The 18344-nt window shown below is 39.8% G+C and overlaps 1 protein-coding gene across 2 annotated transcripts; it reads right to left on the bottom strand.

Moving 5' to 3' along the window:
* Positions 1-446: 446 nt before the first annotated feature.
* Positions 447-15959, bottom strand: LOC121956719 (carbohydrate sulfotransferase 12-like). 2 transcript variants are annotated; one of them, XM_042505088.2, is made up of 5 exons: positions 15792-15959; positions 9998-10617; positions 8979-9131; positions 7908-8087; positions 447-6126 (listed from the first exon to the last, which is right to left on the bottom strand). In XM_042505088.2, exons 2-5 carry the CDS (start codon positions 10361-10363, stop codon positions 5578-5580), a joined length of 1248 nt encoding a protein of 415 aa, XP_042361022.1. In that variant the 5' UTR covers positions 10364-10617; positions 15792-15959; the 3' UTR covers positions 447-5577. The 2 variants fall into 2 exon arrangements, with proteins under 2 accessions (XP_042361022.1, XP_087925333.1); XM_088069207.1 differs by having other exon boundaries at positions 15784-15868.
* Between the last annotated feature and the right edge of the window lie 2385 nt (positions 15960-18344).

Genomic DNA, 18344 nt, shown 5'->3' with positions numbered 1-18344 from the left:
ATGAACTATCTCCCCTCCCTAAATTCAGTTTCATCTTCAGCATTAGTTCTTTTTTTCAGCTTTCTTTGACCCTTTCAGCTCTCTGCTGGCAGCTGTTTGGTGTCTCACATGATGAACATGAAATACATATACTGTAATGAATGCACTGTGAGGACATTATGCGTGTGGTAGCTTGGCATGTCAAGTTTTCAGGCATAAAAGGTTTCCTTGATATGACTTAAATTGTCCACATTTCCTGTTTACAGTCTTGCAGGCTGCACTGCGGTCCCCCAGAGATATTCCCCCATTTCTACAAGACTTCCACATCAGTCTTCGCTACACAAAAAGCTTCATACTGCTGGGATAACATTATTTGAGGAACATCTTTGTGCAAATATTATCTAACACGAATCGTAAAGCGTCCTTATACTGACAGAGAGTGCATAATTCAAAGAGAGAAGAAAATATTTTCCATCATGCCCCACAACCTTTATTTCTCTTTTACAAAGACCAGATGATGCATGACACCATTAACACTGATGAAACTGAATGAATACTCTGCGAGTTTGTCTGACAGAAAAAGTCCCTTGTGACTTTATGAAATATTTATACACGTTTTACAAAAACATGAATCACAAAAATAGATTTGGGTTGTTTTTTTTTTTTTTTTGGTTTGTGACACTATTTAATGTTAGGAGCTGGGATGAGGTCATATGTGGGACACGGTTTGGCACTGCAGCTTCAACAAACATTCAGGCCGCTGAAACATTAATGCTGTTGAAACTTCAGGTCACTGTGGGCCAAAAACATACATACCACCAGTCAAACTCTGATTTTATCAAGATACGTTACGGATTATTTGGGGTTTATTTTCAACTTGGACCCTTTTTTTTCTCCAAGTGTCTGATGGGAGAAAATATTTTGAGGCATTTGCATTATGTCCTAAAAGTGCTTGTTTTTGCCTTTGACGGGCTCAGATTATCATAAGTCATAGACAACATTATGAAAGGATCATTACAGATATTGACCTTTTTGGTAAACAGTTCGATCCTTTTTTTGGACAGAAACAACCCCGTAATCACCACTACCACAACCACCAGACGCCATTTAAATCAACAGTGGTTGTAAAACACACTTCACTGAATATAATGAACACATTTTGGGACACAAAACGGAAGAACAATTTTAGAAACTGGTCCAGTATTAAGAGAAAGGGCATCAGAAGTCACTTTACATGTGCTTGTTTTAACGCTGACAGGCTTAGACTGTTATTCTAATTGTTTGAAATCATTTTGAAAATCGATTCCTACAGAGAAAGAATTTAACAAACAGCCCCAAAATCGCCAACCAAAAAACCAAAGTTGGTGAGATTTAAAACGGCAGAAAGACGATCCAAGTCGGGTTTTTGTGAGTTTGATTTTGTTTCTTTGACTTTTACTGAATTGTGCGTTACAACGATAAAATTGCTCTTTATTGAAATGAAGTCTGGTGGGTTTGGTGGTGGCAAGTTTCGTTACTGGTCAAACAAAAAGGATCTTGCTGTCTGTCTCAGTAGGGATCCTTTCCATAATGTCAGACACACTTAACAAAATAACCTGAGCTTAACGGTGACAAAAAAAACCAAGCACTTTTAATCGACATTACACACATGCCTTGAATTTGTTGTTCCCACTGGTCAATTAGACACGAAAACAAGGGAACAGAGGGCCCATGTGGAAAAAAAACATCACCTCTCACACTCAAAGACTGACTTTTCTGATTATAAAAGCAGCATGTACTCTGTTTTATTCTGCCAATAAAGAAACTTTTTTTCCCCTTATAAAATGATTCCATCGTACGGTGTTGTTTGCACTTTCAAAGAAATAAGCATCCAGATTTCAGACATGGTTCAGGACAGAAACATAGGAAAATACAACAAAAGAACATAATCATCTGACCGTCTAAACACCGGTGAGGTGGGAGCGTGTGATACCTTCTCTTTGTCTATATTTAGACCTACACGGAAAAAAACGCACCGAGTGATGACGGCAGACTTTTGATGCTGAATAATTTCATCCTATCCAGGCGTGAACGAAGTAATGAAGGAGTCAAAAAACATCCCACACCTTTTACAAGACAAACAAACCAAAAGGCAGTGAGACAACACTGAGTCAATAGTGTGGACATGAACATCTTGGTGACTTGCAGAATAAAGCGACACCGAGCCACGTGTCCATGACATCACATACAGTACAAACCACACATTATTCCTGCGTGTTAAACGACACACAAAGCAATCCACCGGACACAAGCGCACACGCAAAGAGTCCTCACAGAGTCAGTAATTCCCTTAAAGACAGTTTCTGCTGAAGGTCTCTGCTGTTTCCTATTCTTTCCAGAGAATAATCGCACAAGATAAACAAGGCCCAGTATATCAAATATACCTTGCTGCGGCTTCATACAGCTCTCACTGTATTGTGTTCAAAGTAAAAATTAAGTCCTTCTACAAAAATACGTTTTTTTTTGCTGTGTAAACTTTTGCAACCAAAGGCACTATCTTATCTTTCCGCTCTTCTCATATAAAACATGCAGCTCGATCCATGCTCACATCATGACGTGACTGATCCTCCTAACTCTAAACATGACCATGCTTTTACTTTGAAACTCCGACATTAAAGGAATACTTCACACGCAAAATGGACATTTGCACATCAATTACTCTTCCTGTGTTACAATGGACCTGTTAGGAAACTTTGATTTCTTGCATGTTTCCACAAACGAACTAAGAATCCAAAAAAAGGAGAAAATTCTTGATGAACTGAAGTCATAGGTGACTGCGTTTAACAACGGTAAAACTATATCAAAATATCTGTTTATTCTCCCACAAATTGTGCAGTATCATCCAAGCTCCCTTTATCCAGTCGAATGCTCGGTGCTTCCCAAACAGACAGTGCTTTCCGGCGGGGAATTGAACAAAAAGTGAAAACTTAATGCTCTTTTCAGAGCCAGACCAAAAAGGAATTTGACCTTACAGAGAACAGGAGCTTTTGGTTTACTGCTGCCTCGATGGGTAGTTTGTTTTTCGTTACAGTGAATTTGGCATTTTAAAAGATCAGTAACAATAACACAAAGAAACTGAGAGGGACACACACATTAAAGAGAGTACAAACCCTCAGTTCAATTCCCCATCGGAAAGTGCTGTCTTTTTGGGAATTACAGAACACGCTACTGAAAATTGATTAACTGCACAAGCTGCAAGAATTAAAAAAAAACAGATGCTCTGATACAGTTTTCCTGTTGTTAATCTTGGTCCCCTATGGATTTAATGCACCAAGAATTTCCTCAGTTTTTGGATTCTTCATTCACTTAAGGTGACACAAGAAAATCAAAGTTTTCTTCACAAATTCAGTGTAATAAGGGGGGGTGTAACTGATGTAGAAATAATTATTTTAGTGGGTGAAGCAATCCTTTAATACTGGCATAGCCTCATCTGGCACCTACTCATATTGTAGAGTGATTTATCTTCACTACACAACACCAAAAAATCATACTAGTTGGCTTCATGTACTGTGCTCAGCTCCCTGCTACAAAACACTGCGTCCCATGAAAATGCTGCCCTTGAAACATTTAAAAAAAACATCCTATTTAAGGGGGAACAACAACACTGATGCAGTCTCCAGGGTTACCCAATGTAGGTCAGTGTTAATAACTGCAGATTGTGCGTGAAACACAAAGGTGATCAAATGATGTTAACAGCGTTGTGGCAGCACAACAAAGCAATTAAAGAAAATGTTCCCTTTGAAAAACAGTTTACACAAGCTAACCTGTGTACATCCAGCATCTCGGTTAAATTAAAAGTATGCAGAAACTTTGATTTTGTGCCTCAAAGACAAGCTGAGACAAATCACGCTGTGTACCCTGATGTCCACCAGAGCTGCTGTGCTTCTATGTGACGACGTGATATCATGCTTTGAAACTGTTCAACTAAAGCAAGCGGCTTATGTATTGTTTGAAATGTTTCTAATTATATAATCGAATGGATTTCTCCACTCTGAAAACTAATGTGCCTGAAGAAGCAGTACAGTTTGTAGTAGTGTTACATAACATATGAGAATCCTCTTAATCTGCAGATGAGGTATAAAAGAACCTGTTTCTGATGTCGATAGCTGTCATTACTGTGTATTTCCAAACACGTACATAAAAATTCCTTTCATGCTCGACATAAACATTGCACTTATACAATGTGAAATAAATTAGATGACAACTAACACTCTAGTGCAACTACATGTAAAGAATACTTCACCCTCAAAATTATTTTTTTGTGTATTAATAACTGTGTTTTGTTGAATTCATGATGAAAAATGTTTTTCTTGCATGACGGTAAACAAAGAATCCAAACAATGGAGGAAATTATTGATGAATTTGAGTAAAAGGGGGTCCAGGCTTAACAACAAAGGGACTATAAAGAGTTAACAGATGTTTCCATGTAGTTTTGCTGTTGTTAAACGTGGAGCCCATGACTTCAATTCATAAAGATTTTTTTTTTCTGGATTTGATCAAAGTAGAGGCACGCCAAAGTTTTCTTTAACAACACGGGGTGAGTAACTGATAACCAAATGATCATTTTGAGGGTGAATTATTCCTTTAACACTAATCTAAAAACACCTTGTTTTAATTAATCGCCCATAATACCCTGTCCACTACGTCTGTGCTGGCGTCACGACCAAACTGGTTTCCATGACATCGCAAACAGAGTATGGCGGCGTGACATCGCTTCGGCATCCTGCTACAAAGCCTGCGTGTTCATCACAGTTAGTCACAAGACGACTGTGACATCACAGATGACAGGCGTGGCGTGACATCAACGTTGGGAGTGCTCGACGCTCAGCGTGACGTTTAGAGTTTTAAGTGCCGTATGCAACTTTGGAGAAAGATAGTTGATTGATAAGTCATTTTGAGATGGTCAGAAACGCTTCGGGTTGGTAGTTAGAGGCAATTTAAACTCTGCAGATGCAAAAGAAGACAACAATTAGATAACGGACAGCTAAGGAATGCTGGAAAACATTTAATCGATATGAAAATGCCTGACGAAGATCTCTGTTAGACTGAAACGTTGTGTAATTAAAATTTACTGGGAGCTTTACTTAGTGTGCAGATCTTTTGTTTGACTCTTGGCGGGGGGGATAGTTGCCATAACAGGTCGAATTACCTAACCAAAGCGTGAAAGAGACTCAATAATCAATCTTTCTCCAGAATTACATGCAGCACCATTAACTTCTACACTGAATGTGCATAATGTTGGAGACACAAGCTGTTTGCACAATCCATATCCGCCATAACTGCCGTATTTGTGTGCTTCTTGTTATCTTTGTGACTTTAAAAAGAAAAACAACAATTAATAATAATAACCGTTAACCTGGTTTCACCTCAATAGTGTGCTTCGTCGGAGCAGTAAGTTTCCTTAATGATGTGCACATTCAGTGTAGAACCGACAGGACTGTAGGATCTGCAGAGCCCAGAGCGAGGGGAGGTGTCACTGTTGTTGGAGTGTCGTATTATTTCATTACATAAAAAACTGTCAAGTCTGCGTGTGCCTGGGTCAGCTTGTAGAAACACGAGTCACTCATTGAGGATCGAGTCCGGTCTGTCGTAGCCAAAGAGCCTGAAGTCGGGTTCATACAGCTTGTAGAGTTCTCTCCGCGCCTCCACAGGCACTGTGCTGAACCAATCAGCCTCCCAGCTGCTGGATGTGAGGTTCCTATGAGAGGTGGGGAACTCCACCACATTGTCCACCCGCAGCTGCCGCAGTAGGTGCTCAGCGTCCTCCTCCGCCGTCTCCAGGTGGCCCACAAAGTCATACTGAATCTGGCATGGATGGCAAAGCCGATACACCTGACGCCAGTGCTCATTAAACGGCATCTCCTTCTCCGTCTGAGGGTCAAGGAGGTACTGGATGAAGTTGGAGAAGGAGGGATGGATGCCCACGCCGAACGCCTCGTCCACAGAGGCGGGAGGTGTCGGCTGGTTGGCGTAGCGGCGCAGCATGACCTGTGCAAAGCGCCGGTAGAAGTCCTCATTGCGCAGCTCAAATTTGTTCCTGTAGGCCGAGATGAGGCGCACGAAGGGATCCCGAACAAAAATAAACTTGGTGTATTTTTTCAGCTTCACCTTCAAAAATGAATTAAAACTGTATTAACACAGAATGCATTATCATCACAAATATGATGAAAAAAATAATAAAGATGTTGGAGGCAACTGAATATAATAAGATAATAACATGATTAAGGAGACAGCTTAAAAAAAACAAAGGTTGCAAAAGTCCTCGTTGCACAGCTCACATTTGTTCCAGTAGGACGAGATGGTGCATTTGGCAACCAATTCTTGGCCCTTTTTAACATTTAAAAAAATAGGCATAATATGTGATTAATAGGTGAGTGCTGCAAGAGCTGCAACACCCACTGATGGATTTATTCTTATTCAGTCGTTATTTAGTCTCAATGGATCTTTAAGAGCAAGCTCTCATTTACAACAACGTTATGAAAAATACGATAAACAAGAAGAGTGACAAAATAATCTCCAATTAACCAACCAGCCAATTAAAAGCAATTAAAACAATACAAGGTAAGATATATTAAAATAATCAAATGTTAAAATGAGATTAGGAAAGATAAAACATAATTAAAGACTAGATTTATGTCGCCAGCCTGCAGATCCTTATAAAGCTTTTCAATGCCACTTTTTATCCTCTAAAGTACGAGTAACGCTTTAAATTCCTACCTCATCTCCTGGATTCTCAAATAAAGACGGGCTCTGATTAGGCGCGACTGACGAGCTACAGGACAGATCAGGGGCATGCAGGAGGTAAATGATGTTTGCTAGACTGGAGTCGGAGTTTGAAATTCTAACTCTGTAAACAGCACTGTGTGTGTTTGTTCTTGATGACATTATGTTGTTCGGGGACGTCTGCTGTCAGACTTCAGGACAGCCTGCTGAGCTGTCGTTAACCTGACAGTGCCGCCATCTCCTGCAGAGATAGCGTCACTTTCAAAAATAGTGAATTTTCATATTTTTCTCAAGTTGTGCTGACATAAATGTACTGCAAAGCAGTTTGTGGGATTTATTAAACTTCTGCAAACTGTTGTGTTCAGTTTAGTATATGTTTAGTCCACCTAACAGTGTTTAAATTATATTAAATCACAGCTAAATTTTATGTTTGACATTAATTTACACCAACACTAGGGTTAATGTCTGATGTTTGCATGCTATTAACTGTACTTCACAACCTCAAATGTGACAATTCTTTCACGGAAACAACAAACTGTTTGGTATTAGATCAACAAAATTTTAAAATGTGTGGCTGAATCTCTGCTGCTGACAATTTAGTTTAGCTTTTGTGTCATATTTTTATTATTTAACTGATGTAAAAACGCACTGTATCAGTTACCCAGAAAAAAAGGCAACCGTATCTTCAGTTTTTTTGGCAACACAAAGCAGATGCGTCTTGAAAGTCAGTGATGAGCCCTGCATTGGTTCCCGTGTGGCGAGTGACCTTTTGTGAAATTGTTTTATAATTCTGCAGCCAGAAGCACACAGTGACGCAGGTTGGGTTTCACTTGTTTAAGTGACCTTTGCATCATTAAGTGACCGCTGCAGCTCCACCAAAACACGTCTGTAAAAATAAAACTGCAGTCCTTGTGTGGGAGGCACAGAATCACCAAGAGTGCATTAAAGCTTGCATTTTGATGATTTCATTTGTTGCTGAGTTTATGTTTTGTACTGTTTCTTATGCATTTGTTTTGGTTTTATGCATTTTAAAGGCCCAAATAAGAACTGGAATTGCAGATTAGCTTAGGCTATAGATTCGGTGATGTGTGGCCTTATACATACTTGTGTCTCTACAAACAAAGATTCAAAAATTAAAACAAAAATATATACAGATCTGAACAGACCTTCATGAGGTGCTTTGCAAACTTGCCGTAACGTTTCCAGAACTTGTTGAAGGTAAAGTGCATGCTGCTGTTGTGGACCAGTTCCCTGGGGATGGCCAGCGGGTCTCTCTGGGGAACGCCGTCCTGCAGCATGCTTTCACTGAGAACTATCATGATGCGTTTCCAGTTACTGCATGCAACCTGAGTGCGGAGAGGTGGGGAGCACATGTCAAACTCCTGAAGTAAATATTAAGTTATTTCAGTGACATTGTTGGAAACTGAAGAAATAGGTGATATTTTATTGGGGTAAAAACAATGTATGAAGAAACTACCACCGAGAGTTTAAATGAATGAATGAATTAAAAAAAAATGTTGTTACATGCATCATGTGAAACATATTATTTCATGCAAAAAGACACGCACATCCCATAGTGGGTGCTGGATCCAAGATAAACCAAAATATGGAAAAATAGAGGTTTGCACTGTTGAGTTGCTTTTGTTCTGGGTTGATTTATGAGAGACATAAAATCAGCCTTGTGCTTCAGCCTGTTCCTTTTTTGGTTACTGATTGAAAAAAATGTGTGTGTAATAATATATTTGTGGATAAAAAAGAGGTCCGCACACCGGGGAGCTCCCCTGAAATTAGATGTTTCGAGCTGAGGAACGTTGAGTCTGAGGAAGAGCGTTTTTTAGCTCGAAACATCACATCATAGATCAACCCAGAACAAAAGCAACACAACAGAAACAAAATAAATAAATTAAAAACAAAACCAAAAACAGCAATGCTCTATAATTCACATTATAATCAGTCCTGAGTTATTCTACATTACAATGATTTTACTTTATAATTTGTAATAATTTTACATTTTAAGGCTGCTTTAAAATTCAACAGAGAGCAACACAATTTTAACTCAGCACTGAATTTATTCCATAATTTCACTCCAGCTCTTATTTATCATGAAAGAGCCCAAATCTCAGCATGAATATAATTTAAAGTACTTTAACAAGTGAAATATGTTGAAGTTCTGCCTGACTTACATCAGAAGGAAACTTAAGTTGACAGAGCAGTTGAACATGTAGGCGTTTGCGTACCTTGGGAACATAGCAGTAGATGATACCATGCCTGTCGTCCACAATCAGGTGATCCAGCTCCCTGTTGGGAATGTCATCAAACGAGCGGTTTTTGCCAGGAAACACCACGCTGTCGTTAGCGCACATGTCCTGAAGTAACCTCCGCCGCTGCTCCTGGTCGTACCATTTGGCGAGGCAAAGACAGAGTTATTGTTTATTCATTATCAGCATTTAAAATGATAAAATGTTCATCGTGCAGAAGAAACGAAGGCATTAAGGTATTCAAAAGCCATTACTCTTAAATTAATTGATATTATCTGGTCAGATTAGACTTGCTTATTCTTTAATCGATAGTTCCTGACTTTAGGGCCAGCACACCCACAGAGGTGCTTCCACTTGTTTTACTTGATTAGACCGCGGCTCCAGATGAAACTTTGTGTAGCTGTGCTCAATTTACACAACATCACAAATTTAAAGAGCCAATAAGAATGATACAGTTTTTAATTCGACAAGTACATTTTGGCAAAATAAGTGAAAAAACTTGAGTGGGTGAGCCGTGGGTCTTTAACAATTAGGCAGCTTTAAATTGTATATTGTTTTAGCAAGTTTGTATAAGTCTGCCTGTGTTTAGATAAAATTTGTGGACTTTAGCTTGTATAAGCAAAATACGTCTTTATATCTGCAAAATGAGTATTTTATTGGCACTAATATACAAAAACGAAGTTGAAAAACAAACATACATAGCCCTGTACATGAGTTATAAGAATGTTCAAATTTAATTTTGATTGAGGAGCTCAGTTTAGCTTCAAATGATTGCAAGTTTTTCATAAATCCATTAATATTACATAGCTCTAAAACTTAGACTCTTAATAGCAAATCGCATTAATGTTGGTCTTGATTAGCTCCTTTTAATAAAATCTAGAATCATATCACTTGGGAAAAATTGTTTGTTTTTTTTTATTTTGGGGTAAACTGTCCCTTTAATACTTCTAATGACAATACAATAATAATCATAATAATAATAATAGTCGGATATTAACCTGTCTCTCGCGGAGCTCGGCTGCAAGTGGAGTCAGGTGAATCTTCCATTCCCGCCGCGGTATATAACGTTCCTCTGCTTTCTCTGATTGGTTACCTGTGTCAGCCGGGACGGGGTCTGTGGGCTCGCCAGTTCCCGGCTCTAAGAACTGGTTAACGAAGGCGTCGATGTCGGACAGAAAAGACGGGGTTCGGGAAGTTTGAGGCCCTTGGTGAGGAGGGGGATGTGGGATTTTCGGGCCCGGCGAGACAGGAGTGTGCAAATACAGGTGTGAGGCTCCGACGTCGTCCCAGTAAATGATGATCAGGAGGATCATGAAGGCCGAGCCGAGGACGACGAAGATGCGGAACATCCTGGACGTTCCCATAGTGACGGCTGCTTGCTACAGGTTCACCATGGCAACAGATTGAAATAGTTACCTGGGTCTTTTTATGTGATTGCCGGGGCAACAGATTGGGCTCTTGCTACAGGGTCACCATAGCAACAGAGTCAAGGTCCAGGAGCTCTCTCTCACCATGGCGATGGATAGATGGCTGAGTCTGCGGCGGGTTTGTCATGGTGCTGCTGCACTGCAGGAGTGTGTCTGGCCATCCGTGGGAAAACTCTCACCTTACTCTGCCACTGCACACAGAGACCACGCAAGGAGACAGAAAAACGCCGTTATATATTCCATCTTTCTCAGAGTTAAAGGCCACCCATGCTGCCACCGTGGGGCCATAGAAGTGGGCCAAGAGACGCACCTGTCCGTCTCTCGATCCGTCTCTCAAAGCTGAACCGGAATCCGTTCAAACAGTAAAACTAAGCAATGCTGATCGAATCCAAATCAAGATTTTTCTCGCCCTTTAATATACTATGTCCCTTTTAAATAAACATTAAATTAATGATAAATAAATGTTCTTAGAAACATATTCGCGCCCTGTTTAGCTGAATAGCGAGAGCTTGTGAACAGGAAGTTGGCGCCAAACTGCTTTGTGCAAAGTGAAAACGGAGGCCAATAAACGGAGATCAAACGGTGAAACTAAGCAAATATAATCAAATATAGGTTTGTGTGCAATTACTATGTGTAGGGCATTTGTGCATTAATCATGAATAGGATTTTAGTGCAATTACTTTATGCTGAGCATCTGTGCAACACCTGGGTCCATGCAGGGCACTGTGAAATACCCTCAGGGTGTATGGATCAGCGGGTAAACTGTGTGTTAATCTTAGTTTGATTGAATGTATGTGGCCGTGTCACCTGTTTTCTTAATAAAGGCTTATCTTATCTTATCACAGAAAAGTAGGGAACTCAGTAGCAAGAGAGAACAAAGAACATTAAATGACAAATCAAGTTACATGTAAAGTATAAAAACAGACTACGGCTGTGAACCAACGCTTTGGAGATCATTTAAGTGTCCACAAGTGTTTCTGAATTACTTGTGTTTTTATATTCTAGCGTCGAGGTCAGGGTTGTCAAACTCATTCAGTTCATGAGCAACATACAGCTCAATCTGATCTCGAGTGGGCCAGTGAAAACGTTGCATAATAATTCCCTTTATTTTAGTGTAAAGAAGTACAAGTACATTCTGAAAATGTTCATGCACTTACAAAATGACGAACAGCCTGAGATTTCATGAGAAAAATAAGTGCAATTCCAACATGTCTCCATTTTTCCACAGTTAGTCAACTACTCCGTGCCAGTACATGCACATTTTTCCAAACATTTCCACTCCTGTGCAAAGTGTTAGCAGTCTGCCTTACAAACTATTTACAAATCTAAAGTTTTTATCAGCGCCTTAGCCATTTGGTTTCATCAATATCGTTTGAAGACAGAAATCTGCTAGATTCCTTTGTATTGACGCTGCTGATTAAAAGTATTTTGCACAAGGAACTTCAGTATTTTTAAATATGTATTCATTGTATTTTGGTACTACATTCACTGTTATAGTTGCTCCTGAAACCTGATATCTGTCTGCCCTCACAAGTGTATAAATATTAGGTGGCATCCAGTGGGCCAGTCTGGACCCTTTGGTGTGCCGGTTCTGGCCCGTGGGCTGTATGCTTTCACACTTACAAAAGCAAGTGTTGTACTCAGCATTGGTTTTGGTCTCGAGATTAGTCTCAAGACCACTTTTGCTCTGCCTTGCCACAGTGTCACACAAAAAGGACTTTTATTTTAAGACCAGTTTGTGCAAAAAGGAGTGCTGGGTGAAGATTTTAAATTGATTTCAGCTCCTTGGTGTTTGCACTTCTTTACTCAGAGAAAACAAAGGAAAATTCTCATACATAAAATTCACCTCTGTAAAGCCTTTTCCTGATTTTATCAAGACTTCGCTCATAGTACAGTTGTAGGTTTAAACATATAAACAGTAAAGCAATAAAAAAGAGTAATCTTCGTTGGTTTTCTGTGAGTGTTTTTATGGGGATGTGGGTCTAATGGCTCATTTTAAGGAGTTATTATGGTCTGCAGTACACTACATTTGATCTGAAGTGTGTCATGCAGTGTGGGGTCGCTCTGGTCTTTGTCTTAACCCCTTAAAGTCATAGCCTTGTCTCAGTCTTTTGATTTGATGGTGTTGACTACAACGCTGACAAAAGCACACATATTTTCAGGCAAGAATAAAAACGAAGGAAAATTTTTCTTTTAAGCGAGGTATTCTTGCTCTTTTGTTTAAAAAAAAAAACTGCTTGAAAACCAGAGCGATGCGAGAAAGTCTGACAGTTTATTGGCTTCAAATTTTTAGCTGACTTTCTCCTTCACCTCTCCGAGTTGACTTTACTCCCACTCCCAGCAGTAAAATCGCAAGTGGTTGTCAAATGTGTGCATGCCAGGGGGCTGTGCATACCAAAAAGCAATAACTTTTGCATTGCACAAGCATCGCGCTGTACCCATACCAGGCTTCCTATAGATTAGGAACAGCACGGGCACATTTTAATACTGAGCAGCCTTGAAGTAATAAAAGCTCCTGTGTTAGCAACCTTTGAAAGACGGCCAATGGCAAATATTTTACACACCTAACCAAGATGCGTTCTGCATGCACACTGAAGCGTACTGTTCTCATGTGATGCACAAAATAGCCTGTGGAGAGCTGCAGAAAGATGGCCTGTGTGTCTTCTACCTGCGGTTATATCTCAATCACAATTTCTCACTTCCACTTTATCTCCAGCCTTTTTTTTTCTCTCCTTCCTGTGCAGTTTAAAAGTCACAGGGCGTCACTTTTCCATTTCGACACTCCTAAATTTGGAGCTCTTGTGCAACAGTCGTCATATTATTTCCTCTTTCCTGAAGCTGAGAGGAGACCATTGACATGGAAAATCATCATGCCTCTCTACAGAGGCGGCAAACTTCACTCCTCGCCCTGTCTGCGCACCAACACATTGACTGCTATCCCATAATGTACATTACATCAGGCATATCAGGGACAGAGCATATTATCATGTTCTGTCAGCTGTGGAGTGTGCTAAGTGAATTTAGTGAAAAGTAAGAAAATAATTAAATATAAAAATGATAAATTATAAAAGATCAGGCAAACTTCAGAGGCACTTCTACTTTGAGTGTTTCTGTTCTAGTTTATACTTCAGCTGGACGACAGCTCAGAGGAAATATTGCAGGGCTGCGACTATAATATTCAGTTTATCTATTAATCCTACAATACTTTACTTTTTTTGTCTATAAAATGCCCACAAAAGGGAAAAATACTTGTCTTAAGGAGACATTTTAGATGTTTTGTTTTTGTCCAACCAACAGCTCGAAACCCATATATATTTGATTTAAAAAACTTAAGAAAGCTGCAAAACTCAAGTTGAATTTGTGACTCAAAAGATAAATAGAGTGTGAATAGGTGAGAAAAGTCATACTGCAGCTATTTGTCTATTTACACCTGTCCCTATAATGAGTTATTATAGATCCTCCTGCAGGTTGTGACTGACTCTCCATGATGACACGTCGAGCTTGGAAGCTCAGATTAGTGCAAAGAGGTCATTGTTAGGGCCAGCATACCTTAGGTCGACTTTATTGTCATTCAAACTATGAACAAAAGTGCACATTAAAACTAAATTACATTGCAATTGGCTCAGAAATCATAAACTGTTGATTAAAAAAACACTGTATATAAAAATAGAGTGATTAATAAATAAATAAATAGATGGAAATTGCACAGTAGTACCAGCCAATCTTCCATCTTCTTTGAAATTTAAATGTAAATTTACAAGAAAAAACACACAAATGTACTTCCAGTAAGTCGGGCAAGGTAATATAAATAGCGACACAGTCCGTGGAGGAAGTAAGATGTGGTGGATGGGATTTTTAATGTTCAGTGCTGTCTTGTTATTTTAGTGGACTTATTATTTTCAGTTTTAAGGCTGCATAAAGCTGCAGAATGCAGACTCAGAGCTGCTGAATCAGTCTGTTTATATTAACGGCCCATTTCACCGTTGCTATGACGGCTAGTAATACACACCCAGGTGTAAAGAGCATTGTTGACTATGAATACTTGGTGTTAAATGACATCTGCCAGAGATGACTGCATCATGAAAATAGTTGCATATTGATTTCAGCACTAAAATATATCATATATTTTATTCTACTGTATTTATGTTTTTGGTTTACTGTACAAATTAAGGTTTTTCATAGACTACAACTTTTCAGTTTTTTTTGTGTTGAGGTCCCCAACACTGACAAACATTAGGCCATGGCCATGAAATGTAACAAGATTTTACTTAAGGGGCCTCCATGTGAAAAGATTTTGGTTGTTAGATATGATTCAATTCTACAGTTGTTTATAGCCAAGAAAAAACATATACAAATAGTCATTCTTAAGACCCTTACTCACATTAGGCTCACTTCTATAGTGAATTAAACTGTTAAAAACCTTGTCCCTATTTTCGTGGGGGTCCCTCAGGCCCCTCGTTGAGAGCAACCAGGCTACAAAACATGATGACTTTAAAAAGTGTGAAGAACTTTTTAAAAACACATTTAAAAAAAAAAAAAAAATCTGTGTTTTTGTGACACTGCTTGTATCTAAGGGCGGCTGTGACTCGGAAAAAGAAAAGATCAATAAATGCAGGACTTGTGTATTTTTCCAGCGTGCTAATGTTACTTCAGTAACTGAATACTTCCTCCACCGCTTTCTAGGATAAAGCAATAAATCAATATTTGGGGACACAGATGAGAAACACCAACACTACACGCGGCTTTTTATGTTGACATGAACAATTTTAGATGTGCACTTGCAGCGCCAACATCACGTCAACAAGTCGCAATGTGATTTAAAGTCACGCTGCGGGCTATAAATCGTCATATACCGGCGGTTAGTTGACTCATAACTCATCCACGTTTGTTGTGTTTACCACCGCGTCAACGCCGGTGTCAAACCAACCGATAAAACCCGCTGAAGAAGCAGCCGAGCCGCCGGTGATCAGCGGACGGCGGACAGATAAATCACACCGTCCTGTCCGCAGCAGCCGCCAGCGGATGCCAACGCCGGACACAATGTAGCCTTTGACGGGGGAGCAGCGCCGCGGGAACGGGCTGTTCCGCACACCGGGAGGCTTTCGGCGCGTGGCTCGGCTCGGTAAAGCGTCGCGTGGAGTCGTCGGTCAGATTTACGTGGAGAAAATGCAGAGCAGAGAAAGAAAACAACGAGCTTCCGTACAGCCTGTGGTTTTTCTCAACGTGCCTGTCTAGGTGTCAAAGTAGTGCACGGTGTCGGAGCAAAGGTGCGCGCGGAAAGCACGTTGTTGCAGCAGAGAGGTGAAATGATAGTTTACTTTAAACAACAATGTAAAAAGATTTAAAAAAAACAGCACCTTCTCACCTCTTTTTGTGCCCGCGAGCTCCCAGCGCCGCGTCAGCTGAGACTGTGATGCGAGTCTCCTCTTTTGTTTTTTTTTTTTTCCAAGAGATGGAGCGGGAGCACGCGAAGCACCGCGAGACTTTGTAGTTTGTGATTTCTGCAGAGTGAGCTCATGAGGGGAAAAATTCACTTTTCTGGGTCAGCACCAGCATAACATGTCTCTACTCTGGGATGATTTATGTAGACAGCCTCACCCTCCCTCACCCTCCGCCCCTCCCTCCCACAGGAGCCGCGTGCTGAAAATAACCTGCCATACCTGCAAAAACAAATGCCATCCTCACCGGAAAAAAACAAAACAAAAAAACATTAGACCAAAAGAATGATAATGAGGAGATGTGGCTGTGGGGGATCAGTGTCTGTTTCTGTTGCCTCAGGCTGATGCTGCTGTTAAAATCCTGTTATTTGTGAACTCTTTTCATCCTGTGACATCAAACATAGCGAGGAGCCCCTGCAGAGCAGCTGATTCACTGTGGGCGCGCGCACACGCATGCACGCACGCACGCACACACAGTTTCATCATCTGCTTTCAGTCTGCGTGGCACATTTCACCTCCACTCCTGATTTTACTCGCTGTGCTCTCATGAATTTGCTTGATATAATTGTGTATCCTGGCAGTCATTCTGCTTTGAACACACACACACACACACACACACACACACACACACACACACACACACACACACACACACACTGTATGAGCAAACCAGAGCACAAAAATTCTCAAGAGAAGGAAAATAAGGTGCAACTGAGGTTTTTCGTAACATCAGTTTTAGCTGCTGAAACATACAGTGTGCTGGTAGATATCAAAAATCATTGTTTTGCAAGCCGGAGGGCAAATATGCCAAGTCAAGTCCCAAGTTTGGCAGGGTCAAAGGTCATTTCGGCCCCATTAACTGTGTGGTATTCCACCCTGGCCAAAAGCGATGCAGCAGTGGAGGAGAGGATGGGAGAATTTATTCTTGCAGTCCCGAATCAAATCCAAAGTCCTAAAGTTTGAGTTAAGGGACTGTTCATTATGCGGGGAGGGGGTTGTGCAAAAAGAGGTAGGCATGTCAAATATTTTTCTAAGCACTGGGGAGGGACTTATGTTTTTATATTTTGGCTTAGGGGTGGGGCAAACGACTTTAAAAAACAGTATTTTGTATTTACTTTACAGTCTGATTTTAAAAATCGCCCAAATCACGTTATTTATCAGAGGCAAAAACAGTTAAAACAGAAATTAATATTGAATCTCAAATTTCCAACGGTCCTTTGAATATTATTTTCAGTAACTGGAACAAACACACAACCATAGAAAAAAAATCTAAAAAAACAAAACAGAAAAACTCAGCACTGAGACATGGAGCATACTGGTTCAAAGTTATAACATAACGTGTATTTGTAGCTCCAATAAGAACATTAAAAGTAGCGGGGGACTTTCATTTTGACAAATTAAAGACATTTACACCAAAAAATGTTGCAGAGAAGACACAAATGGATCTTAAAATTCACAAGATTTTGAAGTGTTTAACAGCGACGGGACCTCATGATACAATATCATCACGATACTTAAGTCACAATACAATAGTACTGCGATTTCAAACATGTCGCAGTATTCTAAATATTGTAATATAGTGCGATTTATTACCTGATGTAGATGATGTTCCCAAAGGAAAACTTTTCAACATTTGTTTTGTTTTCAGTTTGTTCATCTTGCTTTGGTCATTTTTGTTGCAGCAGCATGTATCTAGTGGACTGAAAAACAAATGATGATATTATTCTAATAGCTCCCAAAAGTATAATTTGTATTTGTAATGTTTAGAATTTAAATAATAATAAAAAGTAATAATAATTAAAATAAAATAAAAATAATAATGAATACTGGGATTCATCAATATATAGCCATGCAAAAATACCAAAATGCTATACTGTGGCAATTTTTTCCCCCACCCTTAGTGTTAATTTTTCTGCCGGAGGACCCCAAAAACCCTCCGTCATGTGTGTCCCCCTAATGTTGAAACAAAACTTGTGTCCTTGTGTAGATTTAGATAACATTGTATCATGTTTATTACGTTCATAACTAAGTGTAGGATAGGAGTAGTACAAATATTAGCTTTGGTATTTCACTACATGGAGCAGAAATGCAGCAGCAGTGACTCAAACTGAGGCTGATTCAGTGTTTTGGGTTTCTTGCACTCAGTCTGTAGCTGGTGTGACCATTTCTGGGAATATTGCATATCGCTGTTTGCATCTCTTTCCTGGCAGATGAGAAGATTATCCAGCACCCGCATGAAACAGGTTACTCTAAATCCCCGTCTGGCGTTCCCATTTCTGTCAAATTGAACCTTCTGGTGGCGTTTGAAAAAATGTCTAAACACGGATTTATAAGCTTTAGAAATCAACAAAGTGACCAAAGCCCATGCCGGTTTAGTGAGCTATAGATGATATTACTGCGTAAACACAGAGATCGGCTTTTTACACAAGTCCATGTTTGAGATATGAAAGAGGTTTTTATATGTGACAATGACCCAAATC

Source organism: Plectropomus leopardus, chromosome 18 (genome assembly GCF_026936395.1).
Source record: "Plectropomus leopardus strain MGB_pleo_1.0 chromosome 18, ASM2693639v1, whole genome shotgun sequence".
NCBI classification, from domain to species: Eukaryota; Metazoa; Chordata; class Actinopteri; order Perciformes; family Serranidae; genus Plectropomus; species Plectropomus leopardus.
Note: the sequence above shows the minus strand (reverse complement) of the source record. Positions and strands in the feature narration are given on the sequence as shown.